This window comes from Pelophylax lessonae (assembly GCF_965119305.1).
Source record: "Pelophylax lessonae genome assembly, chromosome: 11".
Lineage (NCBI taxonomy): Eukaryota > Metazoa > Chordata > Amphibia > Anura > Ranidae > Pelophylax > Pelophylax lessonae.
This window is the reverse complement of record NC_138778.1, coordinates 57,356,817-57,382,962: the sequence shown is the minus strand read 5'-3', so window position 1 is coordinate 57,382,962 and position 26,146 is coordinate 57,356,817. Positions and strand designations below refer to the sequence as shown.

General features: G+C 46.9%; 1 protein-coding gene across 2 annotated transcripts in view; it reads right to left on the bottom strand.

The window, feature by feature from the left end:
- LOC309567623 (lysosomal protective protein-like) overlaps positions 1-26,146 on the bottom strand; it is a gene marked incomplete at its 5' end in the record, with an annotated part of 82,423 nt that overhangs the window by 34,125 nt on the left and 22,152 nt on the right. Inside the window, 2 exons of one of the 2 annotated variants that reach the window (XM_082273037.1) lie at positions 6,525-6,616; positions 25,491-25,575. In XM_082273037.1, the coding sequence (XP_082129163.1) occupies positions 6,525-6,616; positions 25,491-25,575 (177 nt within the window). The remainder of the gene's footprint in view (positions 1-6,524; positions 6,617-25,490; positions 25,576-26,146) is intronic. The other variant, XM_082273038.1, reaches the window with a different exon arrangement.

Below are 26,146 nucleotides of genomic sequence, written 5' to 3'. Positions count from 1 at the left end.
GGCTAGAGTGCTGCAAATGGCAGAAAAACGTAGTTAAGAGCATGGCAAGTGCTCTGCAAACAAATGTGGATAGGGAAATAACTTAAAACAACAAAAAAAAAAAGAAAAATAAAACAATTTTCTTCATCTGTGAAGGACGAGGCCCATATGGAGTAGGAGGGAGGTTGAGGTGGTGTTGGATGTGGCGGTGTAGGTGGAAGCAGCGGTGGAGGAGGACGAGGTAGCCAAAACTGCTTTTTTTCAGTCATTTTAAATGAGGGTATACCCCAAAAGAGTGAGAAAGATAAAAAATATAACAATGGCTGGGTAAGGTCGGTATCCATCTCTATTCTGCACAAGGTACGGAAAAGTCCTGTGGGATCCATGCCTGGTTCATTTTAATGAATGTGAGCTTGTACACATTGTCTCTGGACAGGCGGCTGCGCTTGTCTTTGATAACGCCCCCAGCCGTGCTAAATACACGTTCAGATAATACACTGGCTGCAGGGCACGCCAGCACCTCCAAGGCATAAAGGGCAAGCTCAGGCCATGTGCCCAATTTGGAGACCCAGAAGTTGAAGGGGGCAGACCCGTCATTCACTACATGTAGGCGTGTGCACACATACTGCTCCACCATGTTGGTGAAATGCTGCCTCTTGATAAGACGTTCCATATGAGCTGCTAGTGCTGCTGTCTGTTGTGGCGTGCTGACAAAGCTTTTCCACATTTCGGACATGCTAACCCTGCCTTCTGAGGTGCTGGCGGTGCCCTGGTTGAGTTGACAACCTCTTCCTCCTCCTCCTCTGCCTTTGCCTTGTGCTTCCACTGTGGCCCCGCTGTCAGGTGGGAATGCCAGCAGCATCGCGTCTACCAGCGTGCGCTTGTACTCGCGCATCTTGTGATCACGCTCCAGTGAGTGAATTAAGGACGGTACGTTGTCCTTGTAACGGGGATCCAGCAGCGTGGCCACCCAGTAATCAGCACAAGTTAGAATGTGGGCAACTCGGCGGTCGTTGTGGAGACACTGCAGCATGTAATCGCTCATGTGTGCCAGGCTGCCCAGAGGCAACGAAAGGCTGTCCTCTGTGGGAGGTGTATCGTCTGTGTCCTCTGTATCCCCCCAGCCACGCACCAGTGATGGCCATGAGCTGGCCTGGGTGCCACCCTGCTGTGAACATGGTTCCATCTCCTCCTCCATCTCCTCCTCCTCATCCTCCTCATCCTCCAGAACTCTGCCCCTGCTGGACAATTGTGTCCCTGGCGTTTGTGTGTGCAGGAACCCACCCACGGAGCCACTTGCGAATGACTGCCCTGAAAGCCTTGGAAATGTTACCTCTTCATCCTCCTCCTCCTCCTCATCCTGTGCCACATCCTCTTCCATCATCGCCCGAATCGTTTTTTGAAGGAGGCATAAAAGTGGGATAGTTAAGCTGACAACGGCGTCATTGGCACTGGCCATGTTGGTGGAGTACTCAAAACAGCGCAACAAGGCACACAGGTCTCGCATGGAGGCCCAGTTATTGGTGGTGAAGTGGTGCTGTTCCGCAGAGCGACTCACGCGTGCGTGCTGCAGCTGAAACTCCACTATGGCCTGCTGCTGCTCGCACAGTCTTTCCAGCATGTGCAAGGTGGAGTTCCACCTTGTGGGCACGTCACATATGAGGCGGTGAGCGGGAAGGCCGAAGTTACGCTGCAGCGCTGACAGGCGAGCAGCAGCAGGGTGAGAACACTTTCTGCAGCAGCTCTGACATATCGGGGTAATTTTGAAGGAACCTCTGCACCACCAAATTCAGCACATGCGCCAGGCAAGGGATGTGCGTCAAACCGGCTAGGCCCAGAGCTGCTATGAGATTTTGCCCGTTATCGCACACCACCAGGCTGGGCTTGAGGCTCGCTGGCAGCAACCACTCATTTGTCTGCTGTTCCATGCTCCTCCACAACTCCTGCACGGTGTGGTTTTTCCCCCAAACAGGCAAGTTTTAAAACTGCCTGCTGTCGTTTACCCCTGTCTGTGCTGAAGTTGGTGGTGAAGGTGTTACGCTGACCGGATGAGGAGGCGGTAGAGGATGAGGAAGCGGAGTAGGAGGAGTTAGGAACAGGAGGCAAACTGAAGCGCCCTGCAATCCTGGGTGGTGGAAGGACATGCGCAAAATTGCTGTCCGCCTCAGGCCCATCCGCCACTGCATTTACCCAGTGTGCCGTTAGGGAGATATAACGCCCCTGACCGTGCTTACTGGTCCACATATCGGTAGTTAGGTGGACCTTGCCACAGATGGCATTGCGCAGTGCACACCTGATTTTTTCCCCCACTTGGTTGTGCAGGGAAGGGATGGCTTGCCTGGAAAAGTAGTGGCGGCTGGGCACGACGTACTGTGGGACAGCCACCGACATAAGGCTTTTAAAACTGTGCGTCTCCACCAGACGGAATGACAGCATTTCAAAGGCCAAGAATTTTGAAATGCTGGCATTCAGGGCCAGGGATCGCGGGAGGGTAGGGGGGTACTTCCTCTTCCTCTGAAGTGTTTGGGAGATGGAAAGCTGAACGCTTCCACGGGACATTGTGGAGATGGTTGGTGACCCAGGTGGTGGTGTTGCTGACAGATCGTCTGTTTGCGGGGTGGCAGGTGCCGGTATCACTACAGAGGTGGATGAAGAGGCCGAGACTGCAGCAGAAGAGGAAGCAGGAGGAGCCAGAGACCTTTCTTGGTTTTGAAGGTGTCTACTCCTCTGCAGCTCGTGCTTTGCACTTAGATGCCTGATCATGCAGGTTGTGCTCAGGTTGAGAAGGTTTATGCCTCGATTCAGGCTCTGATTGCACAGGGTGCAAACCACTCGTGTCCTGTCATCAGCACATTTTCTGAAGAACTTCCACGCTAGAGAACTCCTTTGAGCTGGCTTTGGTGCGCTCAGTCCCTTGCAGCGTTGGGCAGTAGCAGGCGTAGTGTCTAGGGCACGGCCGCTCCGCTTCTGCACCCTGCTCCCTCTTCTGCTGTGCTGGTGGCTCTGTGCGACCACCGCCTCTTCCTCCAAACTACTCAGGTCACCTGCATGACCTTCATTCCATGTGGGGTCGAGGACCTCATCTTCCTCCACATCATCTTCCACCCAGTCTTCACCCCTGCCCTCCTTGTCGGTCTCCACAATTCTGAGTGCCGCAGCAGTTGGCACCTGCGTTTCGTCAGAATCGGAGACGTGCTGCGATGGTCCTTCCATGTACTCATCTTGAGAAATAAGTGGTTGGGCATCGCTGCACTCAATCTCTTCCACTTCTGGCGCAGGGCTAGGTGGATGGCCCTGGGAAACCCTGCTGACAGAGTCATCAAAAAGAAGAAGACACTGCTGCATGACTTGGGGCTCAGACTGCTTGCCTGATTTGCAAGGGGGTGAGGTGAAAGACGGTTGGACATCGGCTGCAGGTGCCAACTCTGACCTTTCTGCAGTAGACTGGGTGGGAGACAATGTGAAGGAACTGGAGGCACTGTCAGCAGCAACCCAATCTACTATCGCCTCTACTTGTTCTGGCCTCATCACTTCTAGAGGCGCACGATGCCCTACCAAATACTGCTGCAGGTTCTGTCGCCTACTCACACTTGAGGAAGGTGTTTCACTTGTGCGTGTAGCTGGCACAGATCGACCACGTCTTCTCCTTGCAACAGGAGCTCTACAAGGAGCACCACGACCCAGGCCACGGCCCCCTATTTGACGGTCTCCTCATATTTCTGTAATTTATGATCTTGCCCTAGAAAAACAGTATACAAATACAACGGGTGTATCTCACAGTCAAATATGTAAAGTATGCCGCAAATTTAATTTTTTTCACCCCAAAAGGGTGTATATTGAATAGCGGAATAGAAAAAAGGATATAAAATGGTGTATCTCACACGTACAAACACAGACTAGGCTCCGATTACAATTTTTTGTACCCTAAAGGGAGGATGAGGATGAGGAAGAAGAGTAGGAGGAGTTCAGAACAGGAGGCAAACTGAAGCACCCTGCAATCCTCGGCGGTGGAAGGAGATGCGCCAAACAAATTTAAAAAGGTGTATCTCACACGTACCGATACAGACTATGCCGTAATTTAATTTTTTACACTCCAAAAGGGTGTATATTGAATAGCAGAATAGAAAATTTTTTATAAAACGGTGTATCTCACACGTACAAACACAGACTAGGCCCCGATTACAATTTTTTGTACCCTAAAGGCAGGATGAGGATGAGGAGTAGGAGGAGTTCGGAACAGGAGGCAAACTGAAGCACCCTGCAATCCTCGGCGGTGGAAGATGCGCCCCAAAAATTGGAAAGGTATATCTCACACGTACCGATACAGACTATGCCGCAATTTAATTCTTTTTACCCCAAGGGTGTAGAAGGAATAGCGGAATAGAAAATATGATATCAAAAGGTGTATCTATCTCACACGTACAGACCCAGACTAGGCCCCGATTACTATATTTTGTACCCTAAAGGCAGGATGAGGAGTAGGAGGAGTTCGGAACAGGAGGCAAACTGAAGCACCCTGCAATCCTCGGCGGTGGAAGATGCGCCCCAGAAATTGGAAAGGTGTATCTCACACGTACCGATACAGACTATGCCGCAATTTAATTCTTTTTACCCCAAAGGGTGTAGATTGAATAGCGGAATAGAAAATATGATATCAAAAGGTGTATCTATCTCACACGTACAGACCCAGACTAGGCCCCGATTACTATTTTTTGTACCCTAAAGGCAGGATGAGAAGTAGGAGGAGTTCGGAACACACAGGAGGCAAACTGAAGCACCCTGCAATCCTATCATAGATTGAATAGCGGAATAGAAAATATATGATATAAAATTGGTGATTTTTGAATAGCACATGTGAACACAGCAGTATCTTATGTTTTATGTCACGGTCAGCTCTGCAGCAGGCTATGAAGAGAAAAAAAAAGAAAATTCCCCTTTAAGTTTGTAATTTTTAAATAGATTAGTACAGACTATGCCACAATTTAATTTTTTTTAACCCAAAAGGGTGTATATTGAATAGTGGAATAGAAAAAAAGTGTATAAAATTGAAAATCCCTCAATAGCACATGTGAACACAGCAGTGTCTTATGTCACAGTCAGCTCAGAGTCAGCACTGCAGCAAACAGGCTATGAAGGGGGAAAAAAAATAAATAATCCCTTTTAACTTGTAGTAAAATATAGCTGATGAATGCTGCACACAACTGACTGATAAAAATAGATTTTTTTTTTCTCCCTCCTCCTCCTCCTCCTCCTCAGTGGGCTCAAGTGAGGGCAAAAAGATTGTTCACTGCACCACCCCCCACACAGCAAAATCGATGTAGACTGTCCCTGCCTAATCTCCACCCTGTCTCTAAAATGCTCAAAAAAATCGTTCACTGCACCACCCCCCACACAGCAAAATCGATGTAGACTGACCCTGCCTAATCTCCAGCCTGGCCCTAAAATGCTCTAATAACTTTCCCTGCCTGCACTCCGACCTGTCCCTGCATTCTTTTCGGACACAATTTTTCACAGAATCACTGTCTGTCCCTAATCAGCAGCCAGCACGTATGATGTGTGCTCTCTCCCTAATACTACAGCAGAATGACGCAGCGCGCTGGGTCTCGAACTTATGAAGACATGGTCACATGCTTCAGATGGCCAATCACAGCTACTAATACATTAGTAGGCATGGCTGGGATGGCTTAAGGCACACCAGTTAAACGTTTGTTGATTGGCTGTTGAAAGCCTACCATTAAAAGCGCGCCATTACATACAAAACAGGAAATAAAATGACCGAACACGGATTTTAAACCCGAACATACAGTAAAGTTTTCGGGTCCGTGTTCGGGTAACAAAAATCCAATTATTCGGTACGAACACTAATAATACAGTCCGTGTTCGCTCAACACTAAAAATGACATATTCACATAGCTGAACAAACATACACTGCTTAGCCAAAAAAAAAGTCACCACTTGGAATTAACTAAGCAACTAACTAAACTAAGCATGCAGTAATCATCCTATTGGATAGTTACTGCATGTGCCAAAAGAATGAGGTCAGCTGAATACCATATACTGAATGACCAGGTTATTCCATTAATGGGTTTTTTCTTCCCTGATGGCATGGGCATATTCCAAGATGACAATGCCAGGATTCATCGGGCTCAAATTGTGAAAGAGTGGTTCAAGGAGCATGAGACATAATTTTCACACATGGATTGGCCACCACAGAGTCCAGAATCTAACCCCATTGAGAATCTTTGGGATATGCGGGAGAAGGCTTTGCACAGTGGTCTGACTCTCCCATCATCAATAAAAGATCTTGGTGAAAAGTTAATGCAACACTGGACGGAAATAAATCTTGTGACATTGCAGAAGCTTATCGAAACAATGCCACAGCGAATGTGTGCCGTAATCAAAGCCAACGAAATATTAGAGTGTGTGACCTTTTTTTTGGGTGGCCACTTTTTTTTTGGCCAGGCAGTGTATATATGTATATAAAAAAAAAAAAAAAAAGTTCCGGTTTTAGCAAAAGTTCAAGAGATGCAGTTAAAGAAAAATACCTAATTTGTCCGGGTTCCCCTTCTTCACATGGCTTGTACACATTATATATATTCAGGTTGGAAATTTTGATCCTAGCATGGGCAATATTCATCTACAAAGAGAACATCACACATTTACAAACCAAGCAATAACATTAGATACAATGTCTAATTATTAGAGAGACACTGCCATCTTGCCGATTCCCAGTGACAAGTGTCTGCAGATAACTTTCCCTCCCTTTCCCACACCATGTAGCTTCTCTACACCGCTGGAGCTCTCGCAGGCCCCTGCCAGAAGGGATGCCCCTCTAAACAAGAATATAACTAAAAATGTGTTTATTTTATTAAAAATGTATCTTTGGAAGCAATATTTTACTTGCAAACATCTGTACAAGGTTTTACTTTGGAATATTGTATCAGATTTAAATGAATTTTGGAAGCGCAAGTGAACCACACAGCTTGCTAATTTAAGTAGGGTAGCCTACATCTAACCTCAGAATGACTTTGTGCCACACATTATTAAAATGTGTGACTGTCAGTGACAAAGTAAACCCACTCTGTAGTTATTTGTCGTATATTTCCTGTATATGGGATGCCCACAAATCCAGAAGTTCCCCCGAGACTCCCAAGGTCTAAATCCTGCCCTCGCTTACACACAGAGATAGGCTGTAAGGCCAAGGCTGTAAGGCCAGAGTAAAAGGTATGCCTTGGAAAGTATTGAAACCCATTTTTTTTTTTTTTGCAGATGCTGTCACTTTGCCCTGATTAAGACAAAGTAACAGTGAAAATCGTCTACATAAATAGCATAAGACACTCTGAAAGAACAAAAAATGTATATGTGTATGTGTTTAAAGGGAATTTATAGAGTTTAATTGGCTGTAAATAGCTGTAAATAGTGATGTTCAGCACTAAAAAAAACTTTAATTGTGTAGGTTAGGTTAATATTAAAAATTACATATAAAATGTCACATTTAAGGCCCCTTTCACATGATCGGACCGATCTGGCCCGCCTGTCCATTTTTCAGGTGGACCCAATCAGGCCACCCATTGTCCTTTATGGGGAGGCAGATGTCAGTGGACATGTGTCCGCTGACACCCATCTGGCATCTGATCCGACAAGATCTGCTGAAAACAGACGGATGGCGATAAGTTTGCCATCCGTCCAGCGGGACGGATCGCATGGGATCGGATGAAAACAGACAGGCTGCCCATTTTTATCTGATCTCCCCATATTGGAGAGCGGGACTGTGACCGGTCCGTCTCTGCACAGTGAGTGGAGACGGACCTGTCATCCGCCTGCTCAGTGGGGATCAACGGAGTGATCCCCGCTGAGCAAGCAGAGTCCATCCAAAGGGATTTGCCCCATGTGAAAGGGGCATAAATGACCAGCCCTCGAATGGAGGACCCTCCGTTTCATGTTTATCAAACTGTTCTTATTTTGCTGAAAGTTTCCTTACAAATATCACTTTCACATACAACTAATTTAGCCAGATAAGTAGTCCCTGCACCCCTCCCCCCCCCCCTTCCCTCCTCACTCCATCTTTGAACATTAGTGAGAGACAGTCTGAAAGCAAACAGTTTTTGCTCTACTCTCTCTGTACAATACCCATAATGTTCTATAACACAGTGCGACAGGTGTACTCTGCAATAAATGTTTAATTGTAAAAAATGTAAATAAATAGTGAAGCAAAGATAGAAAATATAAATTTAAAGCTAAAACAGTTTTTTTTTTTAGGGGAAGGGTTATCAATCCCACGAGGCTTCCCTCCTTCTAATCGTCCTTGTAACCAAAACAGAAATGCGTAAAAATCCTACGGCTGTGACAACTGTGATAAAGAGAGGATTTGACTCCCTTTGGAGAGTTTTACTTTTACTTTCTTTTGTGTCTACAGGACAAACATGAAAAAAAAAACCTAAAGAAGACTATACAGTATATTTACCAGACACTGCTACTCCAGTGATCTCCAAAAACTGTCTTAAAATGGGGTTTTAACCATTCCTTACTCTATCCTACATGGCTTTAGAAATAAACAATAAATAACAATTGACCCAAAGTCATTATAAGTTTCCTTTAAAACACTTAAATGTAAAGTTTTAGTTAGAATATGATTAGATATGATTATTAAACTCACAGTTAAAGTGGTTCTAAAGGCAGAAGGTTTTTTATATTAATGCATTCTATGCATTAGGATAGAAAACCTTCTGTGTGCAGCAGCCCCACCTAATACTTACCTGAGCCCCCTCTCGATCCAGGGATGTTACAGGAGAGTCTCAACTGTCCGGGAATCAACCTTTTAATTGGCTGAGACACAGCAGCAGGCCAGGCGCTTTTGGCTTCCACTGCTGTCAATCAAAGTGGACCAATGAGGAGAGAGAGAAGGCAGGGCAGAGCCACGTCTCTGTGCCTGAATGGGCACACCAGGCAGCGGCTCAGCTCGGGTGCCCCCATAGCAAGCTGTTTAGTGTACGGGCACTTGGCAGGAGCGAGGGGGCCAAAAGCGCTGGCGAGGGGCCCGAGAAGAGGAGGATCTAGGCTGCTCTGTGCAAAACCACTACACAGAGCAGGATAAGCATACCATGTTTTTTTATTTTTAAACAAAAAACAAGACCTAAATATCACTTTATATAAAAATATATACTTTAGAAAAGCAACAAATTAGTTTCAATCCCAAAACTAGCCAAAACTATCAGCTTATTTTGATGCCTAATGAGGCCATCATATTATGGTATGTGCTTGTTATCTCACCATTATACATCTGAAACTCTAAATCATAGTATTTCTCTATGTTCAAACAAATCAGAATCCCATAACTGCCCCTGGGCAAAGAACAATAAAAACTTAAAGTGCTGTTTGCCACTTGATAAAACCTTGTGAATGTATGAACTGAAGATAAAGTAGTGTAAGATTCTGGTACCTCTGGTACCCTTATTTTCTATTTTCTTTCGATATGCGTCCCACCTTTCTAATTAGGTGGTACGCATACACCTTTAAGACGGATGACGTCATCGCCGAGCGCCGCAGAGCGGCTATTTCAACCGCCGGCGTTCTCTCTCACGTTGTTCGTTCAACCTGCCTGTGTGTCCACATGCTTACAAGCTTGTCTTGCTGCCGGAACCTCCAGCTATTCTCTTTTACTTGGAACAGACCGGAACCTCGCTACTGATCCCTGTATCTCACTACTGGATCACTCCCTCACTACTGGACCCTTCTACTACTAACCTTACTAGTGATAAGTACCCCACAGGGGAATCCTCCATAACCTTACTTACACTATCTACCTCTGCACATTAAGGACTGTTACTATCTATGCATACTAATTCTATCATATGCACTGTTACATAGATTGCTAGCTCTTGAGTCTACTACCATCTATCCTTGCACTGGGTTAGTCTATCCTGTATTTGTCATCTGCTGTCCTTACCACCTGTTACCATACTCGATTACTAACCTATCTGCATTCTACCTAATACCATCTAATACTCTCCTGAACATTTCTATCAAGTGCTTACCATCTCTGTCACTGTTCACACCTGTCCCTTCAGCACATCATCTTCATACTATCATATACATCCTATCACTCCAGGAACATCTTATTGAGTGTGTATATCTGTATGCTGAAGCTGACAGGCCCACAGTGATGAGTCTGGAGAGTTGGATCTGGTTATTCAACACATCTCTACATGACTACTGAGTGGAGATTCTGCAGCTGCAAATCCAGCCTACTACAAAAACGCAGGAGCGTTACAGATTGAACGAACCTAAAAAATGGATTCAGCAGAATTACCCACTCAAGTGACACAATTAACACAACAAGTAAATGCATTAATACTTGCTCTTACTGAAGTAAAAGAAGAAAATCAGACTCTGACACAGCAGGTAACCCAGCTCTCACGGCTTACTGCTGCTCAACCCCCTGAACCTAAAATAAACCCTCCTCTAGTGTTTACAGGTGATCGGAAAAAATTTTGTGAATTCAAAAACGCATGTCAATTGTTTTTTTTGTTAAAACCTCGTACATACCCTACTGATCAAATTAAAGTCTGTACCGTTATCTCATACTTAACGGGTGATCCACGGGCCTGGGCAGACTCTCTCTTTGAGAAAAATGATCAGCTTCTCAACTCCTATTCTTTATTCCTAGCGGAACTCGCTAGTTTATATGATGACCCCAACAGGCAGAGTACTGCTGATATTCAATTGAGGGCTTTAAAACAAGGAAGGAGACCTGTAGAAGACTTTGTAGCTGAGTTCAAAAGATGGACCCTTGATTCAGGGTGGAATGATACATCTCTGCGAACTCAATTCAGACTCGGGTTGTCAGAAGCTGTTAAAGACGAGCTCGCCCGAGCGGATTTACCTGGCACCTTGGATGCCTTAATACAACTCAGTATCAACATCGACAGGCGACTGCGTGAAAGAAAGGCTGAGAAAATGGGAATGCCATTGTCTAGTCCTTCTCGGATTTCGGCCATTGACCCTACTAACATGGAGGTAGGAACCATACGCCCACCTTTATCAACTACTGAACGAGCCAGAAGAAGATCCAGAAACCTCTGCATGTACTGCGCATCCCCGGATCATTTGATAAGCGTCTGTCCCCTTGTCCGCAAAAAAGAGGGTGAGTGTTCACATGTCTTGCTAGGAGGATTAACGACTTCCTTTTCTAACCCCTATCTCTTTGTTCATTTGACATTGCAGTGGGACCAGACTAGGATTACCACCAAGGCTATGATCGACACCGGATCTTGTGGAAACTATATTGATACATGTCTTGTTTCCTTAAATAAAATACCTATTATTTCAAAACCTAAACCTGTTTCTGTTAGTTTCATTAACGGTATTCCACTATCTTCTGGTCCAATCACCAACCAGACACAAGCACTCCTTGTCACTGCTAACGAGTCTCATATGGAGACCACCACTTTTGATATACTATCTTCACCCCATTTTTCTATTATTTTGGGACTCCCCTGGTTGCACACACATCAACCAATCATAGATTGGAAAAGACGGACTTTGTCTTTCCCTTCTCACTATTGCGAGATTACGTGTAACCTCCCATCTTATGGAAAGATCCTGTCTGTGGTGTCAGATGAGATTGCACCACTATGCTATCAGGATCTGTCCGAAGTATTCCTTGAAAAAAATGCTCAAGTGTTGCCTCCCCATAGGGATTACAATTGCACTATCGATCTACTCCCCAACAGCAAATTGCCTTTCGGTCATGTTTATCCTCTTTCACAGGATGAACTTTCTCATCTCAAGGAATACTTGGATGAGAATTTGACAAAAGGGTTCATCAGACCCTCTACTTCTTCCACAGCTGCAGGACTTTTCTTTGTCCGCAATAAGGATTCAAGTCTTGGGCCTATTATCGATTATAGGCAATTAAATACGATTACAATAAAGGATCGCTATCCTCTACCGCTCATCCCTGAACTCATTGAACAAGTGCGTGGGGCTACTTACTTCTCTAAATTAGACCTGAAAGGGGCATACAACCTAATCCGAATCCGTGACGGAGATGAGTGGAAAACAGCATTTAGAACCAGATACGGATTATTCGAATATCTTGTGATGCCATTCGGGTTGTGTAATGCTCCCGCAGCTTTCCAAAGGTTCATAAACGACATCTTTAGAGACTTACTTGATGTCTGTGTTGTAGTATATCTGGACGATATACTTATCTATTCTCGATCTCTCTCTGAACATATAAAACATGTAAGACTTGTGTTATCCAGGTTACTCGCACACAATCTATACGTGAAATTAAAAAAATGCCTATTTCATAAAGAAGAAATATTATTCCTAGGATACATCATATCCAAAACCGGAATTAAGATGGATATGAGCAAGATATCCTGTATTCTGGACTGGCCTATACCAACAACTCGTAAGGCATTACAGCAATTCCTTGGGTTTTCAAACTTCTATAGAAAGTTCATCAAGAACTTTTCTGCCATTATGAGACCTCTCACACAACTGACAAGTATAAAGAAACCATTCAAGTGGTCAGAAGAAGCAAATCAAGCTTTCTGCTTGTTAAAAATCAAGCTTTACTTCTGCTCCCATACTACGCCATCCAGACCCATCCCTCCAATATATTCTGGAGGTAGATGCGTCAAATATGGCAGTAGGAGCAGTTCTCTCCCAACGACCAACAAATACTTCACCACTCCACCCAGTTTCTTTCTTTTAAAATCATTAAGCAGCCCAGAGGTGAATTACCCAGTGGGTGAAAAGGAGTTGCTTGCCATAAAACTGGCACTGGAGAATTGGCGACATCTACTTGAGGGTACCCGGTTACCAATACTCATATATACAGATCATAAAAACCTTCAATACCTCCAGACTAACAAAACTCTCTCCCACCGGCAGGTACGATGGTCATTATTCTTCCTAAGATTCAACTTCTTAGTGACCTACACGCCTGCAGACAAAAATAAAAAAGCGGATGCGCTATCACGATTAACCGAAGATAACTGCGCTGAAATCCCTTCTATTCCTATAATACCCTATGAACGTATTATTGGGGTTGTTCGTTCCCTGAAGGAAGAGATTTTGCACAGTATAGGATTGGATTCACCTTCACCACAACTAAGTACTGATGCAGAAGGCTTCCTCTATTACAACGACAAACTCTACATACCCCCTACTATGCGCACCAAGATCTTGGAGTTATCACATGATGTGCCCATGGCAGGACATATGGGTATGACGAAAACCCTTAATTTGCTTACCAGGCAGTTTTGGTGGCCTGATATGAAGACGTCTGTACAAAAATTTGTATCTTCATGTGACATCTGTGCAAGGTCCAAAATTGACACTACAAAACCATCTGGTCTACTCTGCAGTCTACCAATACCCCAGGTTCCATGGGAAGTTGTGTCCTTAGACTTTATAGTAGAACTACCACCCTCTAAAGAATTTAATACCATTCTCAGGGCCGATCCGAGGCGGGTGCGGGAGGTGCACTGCACCCAGGCGCCGCGTGAGGGGGGGCGCATGCCGCACATAACTTTAATCTCCCGCAAGTCGCGGGATTCTCACTGCAGCCACTACAATTATTTTTTTTTTTATAATTCCGGCACACAGGCGGAGTCAGGGCTCGAGTCCTGCAGGAGAAGCCAGAGAAGTTATGTTACTTCGTAGCTTTTGTGGGTGGTTTGATGTCCCACACGCTACAATCTCTGGCTGCTCTGTACGGCACCCAGCATCTGCCTCCCCCAGCCGCCCTTTACAGAGCAGAGTGAACCCGCCCCTCCTCCCTCGGCTCTGTCTGATCTGTATACAAACAGAGGAGCTTGGGAGGAGGAGATCGCTGTGGAGTGTCCATCTTCCGTGTGGATCTCAAGTCTGTGATTAGAGCAGACACACAGTCACACACACTATGCATAACTCCTGCGGGGGGGTCAGAGGCACTCAAGGAAGGAGAGTGAGGGAGGGAGACAAGCTAAAAGTTAATTCTTGCAGGGAATTAGGTGTGTGTGTGTGGGGAGGGTTCTAAGTTCTAACAGAATACCGTATGTCCTAGAGGGGCTTTGGAAGAAGAGACGACTTATGCTGGGGGTTGGATATGAAATCAGTCCACCCCCCCCCCCCCCCCCCACTCCCAGCACAAGTCATCTCTCCTTCCAAAGCCCCCCTAGGACATACAGTATCCTGTTAACCCCCCCCCACCCAAAATCAATGAGATGCTGGCTGCTAAACAGCTGATAGAGATGTAGGGCAATCGCCCATGTGCCCACATTAGTGCCCCCCTGCCAGGCAAGTCCAAGTCAGTGGAGCCAGGTAGGGTGCACTGATATAAAGGTTCCCCCATATATCAGGACCCACCCCTTCCTTAGTGCATTCCCTCTGCGGAAGGTGGTCTCTGGTGATCAGAGTCCCCCCTATATCAGAGTTATCGGCATTCCCCTTTACATTAGTCTGCAGGATTCCCCTTATAGTGCAAGGGGGAACTCTGTGGACGCTGACGTGAAGAGAAACTCTGATGTAAAGGGCAACGCTGAGGACCTTAAATAAGTGAGAACTCTGATGCAAAGGTGAACGCTATGGACTCTGATATAAGGTGGTCTCTGGTCACCAGAGCCCCTACCTTATATCAGAGTTCTCCTTTAGAGCATGATCTGCAGAATTCCCCGTCAGAGTTCAGTTGCACTGTAAGGGGAAATTATGCAGACTCTGATGTAAGGAGGGACTCCGTGCTGACTGGGTTACATTAATCGACCTTCGTGCACTGCCACCACAGAGCCCACACCACAGAGCCAGCACTGCCACCACAGAGCCCACACCACAGAGCCAGCACTGCCACCACAGAGCCCAGCGCCACAGAGCCAGCACTGCCACCACAGAGCCAGCACTGCCACCACAGAGCCCACACCACAGAGCCAGCACTGCCACCACAGAGCCCAGCGCCACAGAGCCAGCACTGCCACCACAGAGCCAGCACTGCCACCACAGAGCCAGCACTGCCACCACAGAGCCCACACCACAGAGCCAGCACTGCCACCACAGAGCCCACACCACAGAGCCCACACCACAGAGCCCACACCACAGAGCCAGCACTGCCACCACAGAGCCCACACCACAGAGCCAGCACTGCCACCACAGAGCCCACACCACAGAGCCAGCACTGACGCCACAGAGCCAGCACTGCCACCACAGAGCCCACACCACAGAGCCAGCACTGCCACCACAGAGCCCACAGAGCCAGCACTGCCACCACAGAGCCCACACCACAGAGCCAGCACTGCCACCACAGAGCCCACACCACAGAGCCAGCACTGCCACCACAGAGCCCAGCGCCACAGAGCCCGCACTGCCACCACAGAGCCCACACCACAGAGCCAGCACTGCCACCACAGAGCCCAGCGCCACAGAGCCAGCACTGCCACCACAGAGCCAGCACTGCCACCACAGTGCCCACACCACAGAGCCAGCACTGCCACCACAGAGCCCACATCACAGAGCCCACACCACAGAGCCAGCACTGCCACCACAGAGCCCACACCACAGAGCCAGCACTGCCACCACTGCCACCACAGAGCCCACACCACAGAGCCAGCACTGCCACCACAGAGCCCACACCACAGAGCCAGCACTGACGCCACAGAGCCAGCACTGCCACCACAGAGCCCACACCACAGAGCCAGCACTGCCACCACAGAGCCCACACCACAGAGCCAGCACTGACGCCACAGAGCCCACACCACAGAGCCAGCACTGCCACCACAGAGCCAGCACTGCCACCACAGAGCCCGCACCACAGAGCCAGCACTGCCACCACAGAGCCCAGCGCCACAGAGCCAGCACTGCCACCACAGAGCTCACACCACAGAGCCAGCACTGCCACCACAGAGCCCAGCGCCACAGAGCCAGCACTGCCACCACAGAGTCCACACCACAGAGCCAGCACTGCCACCACAGAGCCCGCACCACAGAGCCCAGCGCCACAGAGCCAGCACTGCCACCACAGAGCCCACACCACAGCCAGCACTGCCACTACAGAGCCCAGCGCCACAGAGCCCACAGAATACAGCACTGCCACTACAGAGCCCAGCACCACAGAGCACAGCACTGCCCCTACAGAGCCCAGGACCACAGAGGCCAGCACCACAGAGGCCAGCATCACAGAGGCCAGCACCACAGAGCCCGGCACCACAGAGGCCACAGAGCCCGGGAACCACAGAGCCAAGCACCACAGAGACCACAGAGCCCGGCACCACAGAGGCCAGCATACCACAGAGCCCAGCATACCACAGAGACTGGTACCACAGCCCAGCACACCACAGAGACCGGCACACCACAGAGGAGCCAGGAATCAGGACCAGCAGCCAAGAATCAACGACCAGCAGCCAGCCCCAAGGCCCCAGGACCAGAAGCCAGCCCCAAGGCCCCAGCAGCCAGACCCCAGGAGGACCAGCAGCCAGACCCCAGGACCAGCAACCGGAAAACAGACCAGCAGCTCAGCCCCAAAAACCAGGACCAGCAGCCGGGAATCAGGACCAGCAGCCAGGAATCAGGAGGACCAGCAGCCAGACCCCAGGACCAGCAGCAAAGCCCCAGAAGCCAGGACCCAGTCCCAGAAGCCAGGCCCCAGGACCAGCAGCCAGCCCCAGTACCCATTATTTAAGGTAAGTGAAGTCTTCTAGTCTTGGGCCTGGGCATCAAAGTGCTATTAATTAATATAATATGGTTTATTTTTCTATTGTTCAGTGACACTCTAATGTAGTTTCTCATGGGGGCTGGAGGGGACTCTTTCTATCAGAGACTCTCCAATAGGCACAGAGAGGGCCTCTGTAAGATAAACCCCCCTCCAGGTTCCATTAGACTCCGTTGTAGTCTGTAATGGGACCTGGTGGGGGGTCTTTCTAACATAGACTTTAAAATGCACACAGAGATGACCTCTGCTTGAGAGACCCCCCCTCCAGGTCCCATGATACAACCCCATTGTAGTCTCTAATGGGTCCTGGTAGGGGGGGGGGGTCTTTCTAACAGACAGTCTAACAGAGGCCCTCTCTGTGTTCCTTGGAGAGACCCCCCTCCAGGTCCCATTAGGAAAAGGGGAGGAGTTAGTAAGATGACCACGCCCACGTGGGGGCGCCATAAATATTTCTGCACCCAGGCGTCTGCTACCCTAGGATCGGCCCTGACCATTCTAGTGTCAGTGGACCACCTGACAAAGATGGCACATTTCATCGCTATCCGTAGACTACCTTCATCTAAACAAACAGCGGAGCTACTGATGAAACATGTGTTCAAGTTACACGGAATTCCAAAGACTCTTTTATCCGACCGTGGTTCACAGTTCATCTCCAAATTTTGGCAAGCTCTTTGTCAAATATTAAGGATTGAGCGAAAGCTCACCTCTCCCTACCACCCTCAGACCAACGGACAGACTGAAAGAGTCAACCAGTGTATAGAACAATATCTGCGTTGCTACACATCATACCTACAGGATGATTGGGTGGACGTTCTACCTCTGGCGGAATTTGCTTATAACAACGCAACCCACAGTACTACTAAGCAAAGTCCGTTCTACTTGAACTATGGGTTTCATCCAACACTTCTTCCACCACGCATCCTACCATCAAGTAACCCAGTAGCCTCAGACTATCTTACCCAAATAAAGGACTCTCTGGGTTTACTTAATACCACTATCTCACACGCCCATAGCCAACAAAAAAGGTACTACGACCTACGTAGAAGACCTTCTCCTCAGTATGCTATTGGGGACCTCGTTTGGCTATCGACAAGAAATTTAAGATTAAAGATCCCTAGCAAAAAGCTTGGACCTTTATTTCTGGGACCCTTCCCAATTAAGAAACTTATTGGAAAAGCTGCAGTACAGCTCACCTTACCAGCAGATCTCAAGATCCATCCCATCTTCCATGTGTCGCTACTGAAACCCCATGTTCCTAATCAAGGAATAAGGCCTACCATCTTGCCTCCACCTCCAGTACAAGTTGAAGGCAGAGAAGAATATGAGATTAAGGAGATTTTGGATTCTCGTATCCACAGAGGAAGACTCCAGTATCTCATAAGATGGAAGAACTATGGACCCCAAGACGACACCTGGTTGGATACCACTGATGTTCACGCACCTAGGCTTATACGAAGGTTTCACTCGAAATACCCGGAGAAACCAGTGCTATAGGCCTTCCGGAGCCTGCCTTAAGGGGGGGGGTACTGTAAGATTCTGGTACCTCTGGTACCCTTATTTTCTATTTTCTTTCGATATGCGTCCCACCTTTCTAATTAGGTGGTACGCATACACCTTTAAGACGGATGACGTCATCGCTGAGCGCCGCAGAGCGGCTATTTCAACCGCCGGCGTTCTCTCTCACGTTGTTCGTTCAACCTGCCTGTGTGTCCACATGCTTACAAGCTTGTCTTGCTGCCGGAACCTCCAGCTATTCTCTTTTACTTGGAACAGACCGGAACCTCGCTACTGATCCCTGTATCTCGCTACTGGATCACTCCTTCACTACTGGACCCTTCTACTACTAACCTTACTAGTGATAAGTACCCCACAGGGGAATCCTCCATAACCTTACTTACACTATCTACCTCTGCACATTAAGGACTGTTACTATCTATGCATACTAATTCTATCATATGCACTGTTACATAGATTGCTAGCTCTTGAGTCTACTACCATCTATCCTTGCACTGGGTTAGTCTATCCTGTATTTGTCATCTGCTGTCCTTACCACCTGTTACCATACTCGATTACTAACCTATCTGCATTCTACCTAATACCATCTAATACTCTCCTGAACATTTCTATCAAGTGCTTACCATCTCTGTCACTGTTCACACCTGTCCCTTCAGCACATCATCTTCATACTATCATATACATCCTATCACTCCAGGAACATCTTATTGAGTGTGTATATCTGTATGCTGAAGCTGACAGGCCCACAGTGATGAGTCTGGAGAGTTGGATCTGGTTATTCAACACATCTCTACATGACTACTGAGTGGAGATTCTGCAGCTGCAAATCCAGCCTACTACAAAAACGCAGGAGCGTTACAAGTAGCAGCTTTGCAAATCTGAACCATAGATACTTGATGATGCACTGCCCAAGAAGCACTCCCTTTAAGCCATAAGCTTGAACAATGACTTGACGAATCCACCTAGAGATAGTGGAAATAGTTGCGGCTTGGCCTTTCCTAGGCCCTTCTGGCAATACAAAAAAGGCATCAGTACTGCAGATTAATGCAGATGACTTCAAATAGACTTTAACTGCAGGAACCAAGTCTAGCGAATGCAACAATCTTTCCTCTGGAGTCTGAGGATTTGGAAAAAAAGGAAGGCAGAACTATATTCTGGTTTAGGTGAAAACCTGATACTACTTTAGGCAAAAAGGATGGATGAGGTCGAAAGACCACTTCATCCTGATGAAGGATCAAAAATGTCTCTCTACACGAAAGAGCCGCTAACTCTGAGACCCTCCTGGCCAAGGTTATAGCAACCAAAAAGACCAATTTCCTTATCAATAATACCAAGGGATTCTGCCTGATAGGTTCAAAGGTCTGCTTCTGCAGGGCCGAAAGTACAAGATTCAGATCCCAAGGACACAGAGGTGGCTTAATTGGCGGAACCATGCAAATCACACCTTGCATAAATGTCCGCACCAAAGAGTCAGTCGCTAAAGGTCTCTGGGGAAAAAAAAAACGACAAGGCTGAGACTTGACCTTTAATGGTCCCTAATGCCAATTTTAAGAGCACCCCTACCTGAAGAAAAGCAGGAATTCTACCAATGACATCCTTATGAGGATGCCATTTCTTGGATTCACATCAAGAGATAAAGGATTTCCAAACTCTATAATAGATTCTCCTAGAGACGGGTTTTCTGGCAATAATCAATGTAGACAAAACCGAGCCTGAGATCCCCCGATCCTTCAAGATTTTGGTTTCAATAGCCAGGCCATCAAATTCAGCGAGCATAATGCAGGATGGAATATGGGACCTTGGAAGAGCAGATCTGGACGACATGGAAGCAACCATGGCTCCCCCACGGCTAACCTCACAACCTCTACGAATCAAGGGCTACTGGGCCAAGCAGGAGCCACCAGGATCACCGGCTTCCCTTCCACCTGAATTCTGCTCAACAACCATGGCAGAAGTTGAATCAGAGGAAAAGCATACATCAGGCTGAATTGTGACCAAGGGGTCACTAATGCAGCTGTTCCGATAGCGATCAGGTCCATGGTTCTGAACACAAAATTCTCCAGCTTGTTGTTGAACCTGGATGCCAATAGATCTACGTCGGGAGAACCCCAATGTTGAGAGATCAGGTGAAACACCTGGGGATGCAAGGACCATTCCCCTGGACACAATTGCTGGCAACTTAGAAAGTCTGCCTGCCAATTGTCCACACCCGGGATGAATACTGCTGACAAACATGGAACATACCTCTCTGCCCATGTCAGTATGTGGTTCATATCTTATTGAACCAATTGGCTACTGGTGCCCCCCCCCATGGTTGATATAAGCCATCAGGGTCGCATTGTCGGACTGAATCCTGACAGGACAACCCCCGCAACCTGGTTGTCCAATGACACAGCGCCAAACAGGCTGCCCTGGTTTCCAAGATGTTGATGGGCAAGAGTCTCTCTACCCGAGACCAAGTTCCCTGGACAGAAAGACCCTCCAAGACAGCCCCCCTCAGCCAATCAGGCTGGCGTCTGTGGTACAATCTTCCAGGTTACTGGCAAAAAAGATTTTCCTTTGCTTAGGTTGATGAGAACCATCCACCAAGACAGACCCTGCCTGACCCCTGGAGCAAGAGACATAGGGGAATCCAACGCTTGGACCTACTTGTTCCAAGCAGAGAGAATATTGTTCTGAAACAGTCTGGAGTGGAATTGAGCATAAGGGACTGCCTCAAAAGAGGCCACCATTTTGCCCAATAGTATCATGCATAGTCGTATAGAGGGAAACTCCTTATGAACCGTACCAGACTTCCTAGAGCCACAAACTTTTGCCTGAACTGTGTCGAGGACCAGACCCAGATATTCCAAGACTGGAACAGGCTTTAAGGTCGATTTCTCTAAATTGATAATCCAACCCAAATCCTCTAGACACTGGATCATTACGGACACGTCTTGTGTTAGCCCGAAGCTTGAACAATTCTTTAACAGTAGGTCGTCCAGGTAACCCATGACAGACGCCTTGGGGGCTTAGAAAGGCTAACACCGAGGCCAAGATTTTTGTAAACACCCGGGAAGCTGTAGCCAGACCGAACGGTAAAGCTACAAACTGGAAATGGCACTGAAAAAATTGGTACATGGAGGTAAGCATCCTTGATATCTATGGAAGCCAGAAAATCTCCTCTTCCTAGAGAGGCTACCACATAGTGGATTGATTTCATGCGAAAAGACCAGTCAAATACTGGTTCAGAGCTTTGAGATCTAGAAGGGGTCTTACCTCGCCATTTGGTTTTGGCACTGTAAAGAGATTTGAGTAAATATCCATGAACCTTTCGCTAGTTGGAATCTCCACAATCACGCCCTGTACCCACAAATGTTCCGGGGGCCTGGAGCAAGGACTTCCTTTTTACTGGGCAAACAGGGACATTTGAACCCAGAAAGCGAGAAGGAGGAAACTCTCGGAACTCTACCATGTAAACCTGTGCCACTGTGGACAAGACCCACCTGTCCTGCACCACTTCTCCCCAAGTTTCTGAGAATTGTAGGAGTCTTCCCCCCACCCAAACGAGTGGGGGCGCCCCCTCATAAGGCGGTTTTGGAACCTGTGTTTTTTCTAACCTTGATTTTGAGGTCTTCTAACCCCTGATGGCTGAGGCCATCAGAACCACCTAGAAGCTGACATGTTAGGGGGTACCGTAACAGTTGGAGCTTTGAAAGATGGATGTTTAATCCCTCTTTTACTGGCAAAAATGTGCTTTTTCCACCTAAAATTTTCTGGATGTATTTATCCAGATTCTCACCAAAGAGACGTTCCCCATTTAAAGGAAAAGCTGTCAGTAGCTTCTTACAAGGTAATTCTGCTGACCGATTCTTAAAGCGGAGTTCCAGCCATTTACTCACCTGTCCAACGGTCCAGCGATGCGGCCGCCGGAAGCCTCGATCCTCTCCCTCGGCGCCGGCATCACTGCTGTGGGCACCCGGCTGTTACAGTTTGCGGCTTCACAGCCGGGTACCCACTGCGCATGCGTGAGTCGCGCTGCGCGCCGTGATTGGCCGGCAATCTTCTGGGACCTCTGACGTGTCCCAGAAGATTGCAGGGAGGGAGGGGGAGAGGAGAACTTCCGCTCAGGGCGCCGCGGCGCTCCGAGCCGAAGTGGGAGCGGGTACCTGTCATAACTAGGTACCCGCTCCCCCCCCCAAAAAATGACATGCCAAATGTGGCATGTCAGGGGGTCAGGACTCCCTAAAGCGGAAGTTCCACTTTTGGGTGGAACTCCGCTTTAAGCCATAGTATTATATGAATAGAGAAAGGAACAACTCATGAAAACTGTTGGATAGAATCCTTAAGGGCATCTACCGCAAAACACAAGGCGAGAGGAAGCTCCGCCAAATCTTCAGAAGATTCCCCCTGAATAGGCAGACTTCTAGTCACCCTTTTAAAGCGATCCTTTAAAGCGGAGTTCTGGCCTCAAATACCTTTTTTGACTCAAAATACCCCAATAATACTAATCCATCGCCCTTTACAGAACCGATATTCTCATACTTACAAGGTGTACGGTATTGGATTTTAAGCCCTGTACACACGTACCGATCGTCGACCAAACGATCGGCCGTCTTTTGTCCAGGGCTGTCGTGTCTGTTGAAAACTGCAAAAGACTGCACACGAATTTTGTCGGCCAACAACAGCCGACTGCAGAAGTGATGTCATGTGATGGTTAACTTTCCTTGTCTTTTTTCTTTTCTGAGCATGCCCAGTCTTGCAAATCTGCTGTCTGTCGGCCGAAATCTGTACTGACTGGCGAACAATCGGCCGTTCTGGTGTTGGCCAACAAAAATTTTAATGCCTGCATGACAGGTTCTCTTCGGCCGAAAATGCGCTGTCGGCTGTCGGAAGCATCATACTAACAAGCCTACAATCGGCCGAACGGTCGTCGGACGAATATTTACGGCCGACAATCGGAACGTGTGTACGGGCTTAAGTCAAAATCTTGTTTTTAAAAACGCTGTCTGGGCGTGGCCATCTTGGATGTGGGCATCTGAAGCCGCATGTAATCTGCTGTGTCCTTCTTCCTGATTCCAGGGAGTGTTCTGGGAGTTCTTCCTGATTCCAGCCTCCTAGGAGTGATGACAAACAGCTCCCAGGATGCAATGCAAAGGCAGAAGTGATGTCGGTGGCCGCGGCCACAGAGGGGGGAGAAGGAGGAAGTACAATAAAAAATGCCCTGAAAATAAGGTAAGGGACCCCCCAAAAAAATTGAAAATGCCCAATTGTTGATCAGCATAGCGAGCACTCCAGGAATCACTAAAGTTGCAAAATAGGCCGGAACTCCGCTTTAAGTATTAGCAAACACCTATAGCCGCTATAGCTGGTTGAACAGCAGAGCCAGCAACGGCAAAGTAAGCTTTAAGTAAGGATTACAATTTTTTATCTGCTGGATCCCTAAGGATCAAGGCAATTATGCATATATGCATGCAGTTCAAGGCAATTAAGCATATATGCTTTTATGACATGGAAGCATGCATTTATGGAAGCATGTAAGCATTTGTTTTATGCAAATATGTGTTAATGTAAATGTAAACAGGTGTTCCCGCAAACATGTGTACCAGTGCAAACATGCATCCATGCAATTAGCGTTTATGCAACATGCGTCTATGCAACCATGCGTTTATGCAACCTTGCGCTTTTGCAAACACGTGTCCAAGCATTTATGCAATATGAATTTATGCAAGCATGTAAGTAAGCATGAGTTTATGCAGGCATGTGCCCATGCAAGCAAGCAGGCATGTGTTTTATGCAAGCAAGTAAGCATGTGTTTTATGAAAGTATGCAGGCATTTTTTTTTTTTAGCAATTAGGCAGGCATGTAACATGTTTACTATGCTGCACCATCCCAACTGCACTTGGCCCCAACTGATTTTTCATGATACACCAAGCATATAGGCTCGAATACAGCCTTAATGCTGCTTTAAAACAGCCTAAAAATAAGTTCCTGCAGACCAAATGCATGCTATTCAGGAGTCATAACTCCTTAAAGTGCACTGATACCCGTACAGGGGTGTATCGACAGACAGTTGTACAAGCCCCCCGGATTAAGCAGTAAGTATGCAAAATATACCTTTATGCCTTGACTGGTCACCTAGCTCTCCCATAGAAATGTAGCCATATGCTGAAGTTATGACTCAGATGCCTTGCTGATCCTTCAGCCCACATGGTCCGCCAAAAATGGCTGTCCTCCTACTTCCTGTCTATACAGGAGTAGGCCATACTGAGTGAACATGCACCCTCTAATGGCTGGAAGAGACACTGCAGTCCAATACTCCTGAGAAGTACACAGGGCATTAACAGTACACTTCCCCCAGTGGCTACTGGGAGAAAGACCAGAACAACAGATCTCTCTTTTTTTTTTTTTTTTTAAAAAGAGAGGGAAAATTTTAATGGGATCCACACCCTTGGACCTGTAGAGCACCCAAACACCTTGGGATAATAAATAACCAGGGTTCCATTTATCAGGGTCATGTTTCAGCGCCCAAATGGGTCACATTACAGGCAAAACCTTGGGTCTTCTTAGCCGAGGCTTGGGTACCATCCTTTTAGCGCTTAGTCATTCTAATGGATCCGATCAGAACACCCCTAAGCTGGGACATTATTCTTAGGATTGAAGAGCTTTAAAAGCCATGATAACCACCTTCAAGACACTGGTGAAAAAACTGAGGTTCTTCCTATATGGGAGGGGTTATATGGGAGGAACTTCCCGTCTATTGGTTGGCGGTGTCCATTCACCTAAAGGTAACATATAACCCAGATTGTCATTATTACCTGCTCTGTGTCCTGTGATGTACGATAAAGAAAATAATACTTAGTGATCCTACGATGAAGTTCCTTTTTCGGGACACTTCCTGTTTTAGGATGACAGCACTCTTTCTATGTCTCCCAACTGTTGATCTTAGCTGTCACATGCATTCCCAATAGACACTAAAAGCTTCTGTGTCTGCGCACATTAGGCAGGCATGCCCCATTGTTCTCACCATCAGAAACCCCACCCAGGGAAATAGCATGCAGTCATAGCTGCAGTGTATGCAGACAGGAGGTATTTGAAAAGAAGATGCATAGGATCAGCAGAAATTAGATTTAACAAAGGATGAAAAAAGTCAGATAGATTTTGCATTTACTTTAAATCAAAGTGACTATGCAATGCATATCCTTTCAGACAACAAATAAAATATCATATCACTTTGATACAGATGAAATAATAAGTGTCATATATACTTACTGGTATAGGATATTATCCCTTGTTTAAGGGTTCATAACATGACTGTAATACTTACGGTTTGCATACACTGCTTATTCTTCCTATCCATAAAGTTACATGTTTTTTTCTTACAGCAGGCAGACTGCAGATCTGACCACAATCTAGAGCAATAACAAAGAGTCATATATAAGGTGGGGATGGGGTGCAATATAAATCCTGTTCCTCTGTCAGTAGAAGGACATTGAATAATACTTTGGCTCAAAACTTTAAAGTATAACTCCACATTTAGTGGATTTACACTCTCTGAGCCACAATGCACTCGTCACACCCCTGTACCCTCTCATTTGCACTGGAGAAACAAGGCTTGTTGGTAAAGCTTTTTTTTTTTTTAATATGTTTATTAGGTTTTCGTATAAAAGTAAGAAATGCTCAGAACATGAGCAGTATGCCAGCAAGGACAACAGGATAAAGAAATAGTCTTTACAGAGCAGAGCAATGAGAGATGAGCAGCATAACATGACAACATGGCTCAGAGCCTGTAAGCATTCGTATAGCAGCTAATACCATAGTATCTGGTCTAACGTACATAACTAACCAAGGATTCTACCCGGGAAACAGCCTAAGTAGCAGAAGCTGATATAAATTTTTGCCGGAGAGGGTAAGAAAGATTAACAAAGATATAAAGAAATGAATGTATCACAATACATAAAAACGATTGGAATATCCAGGGGG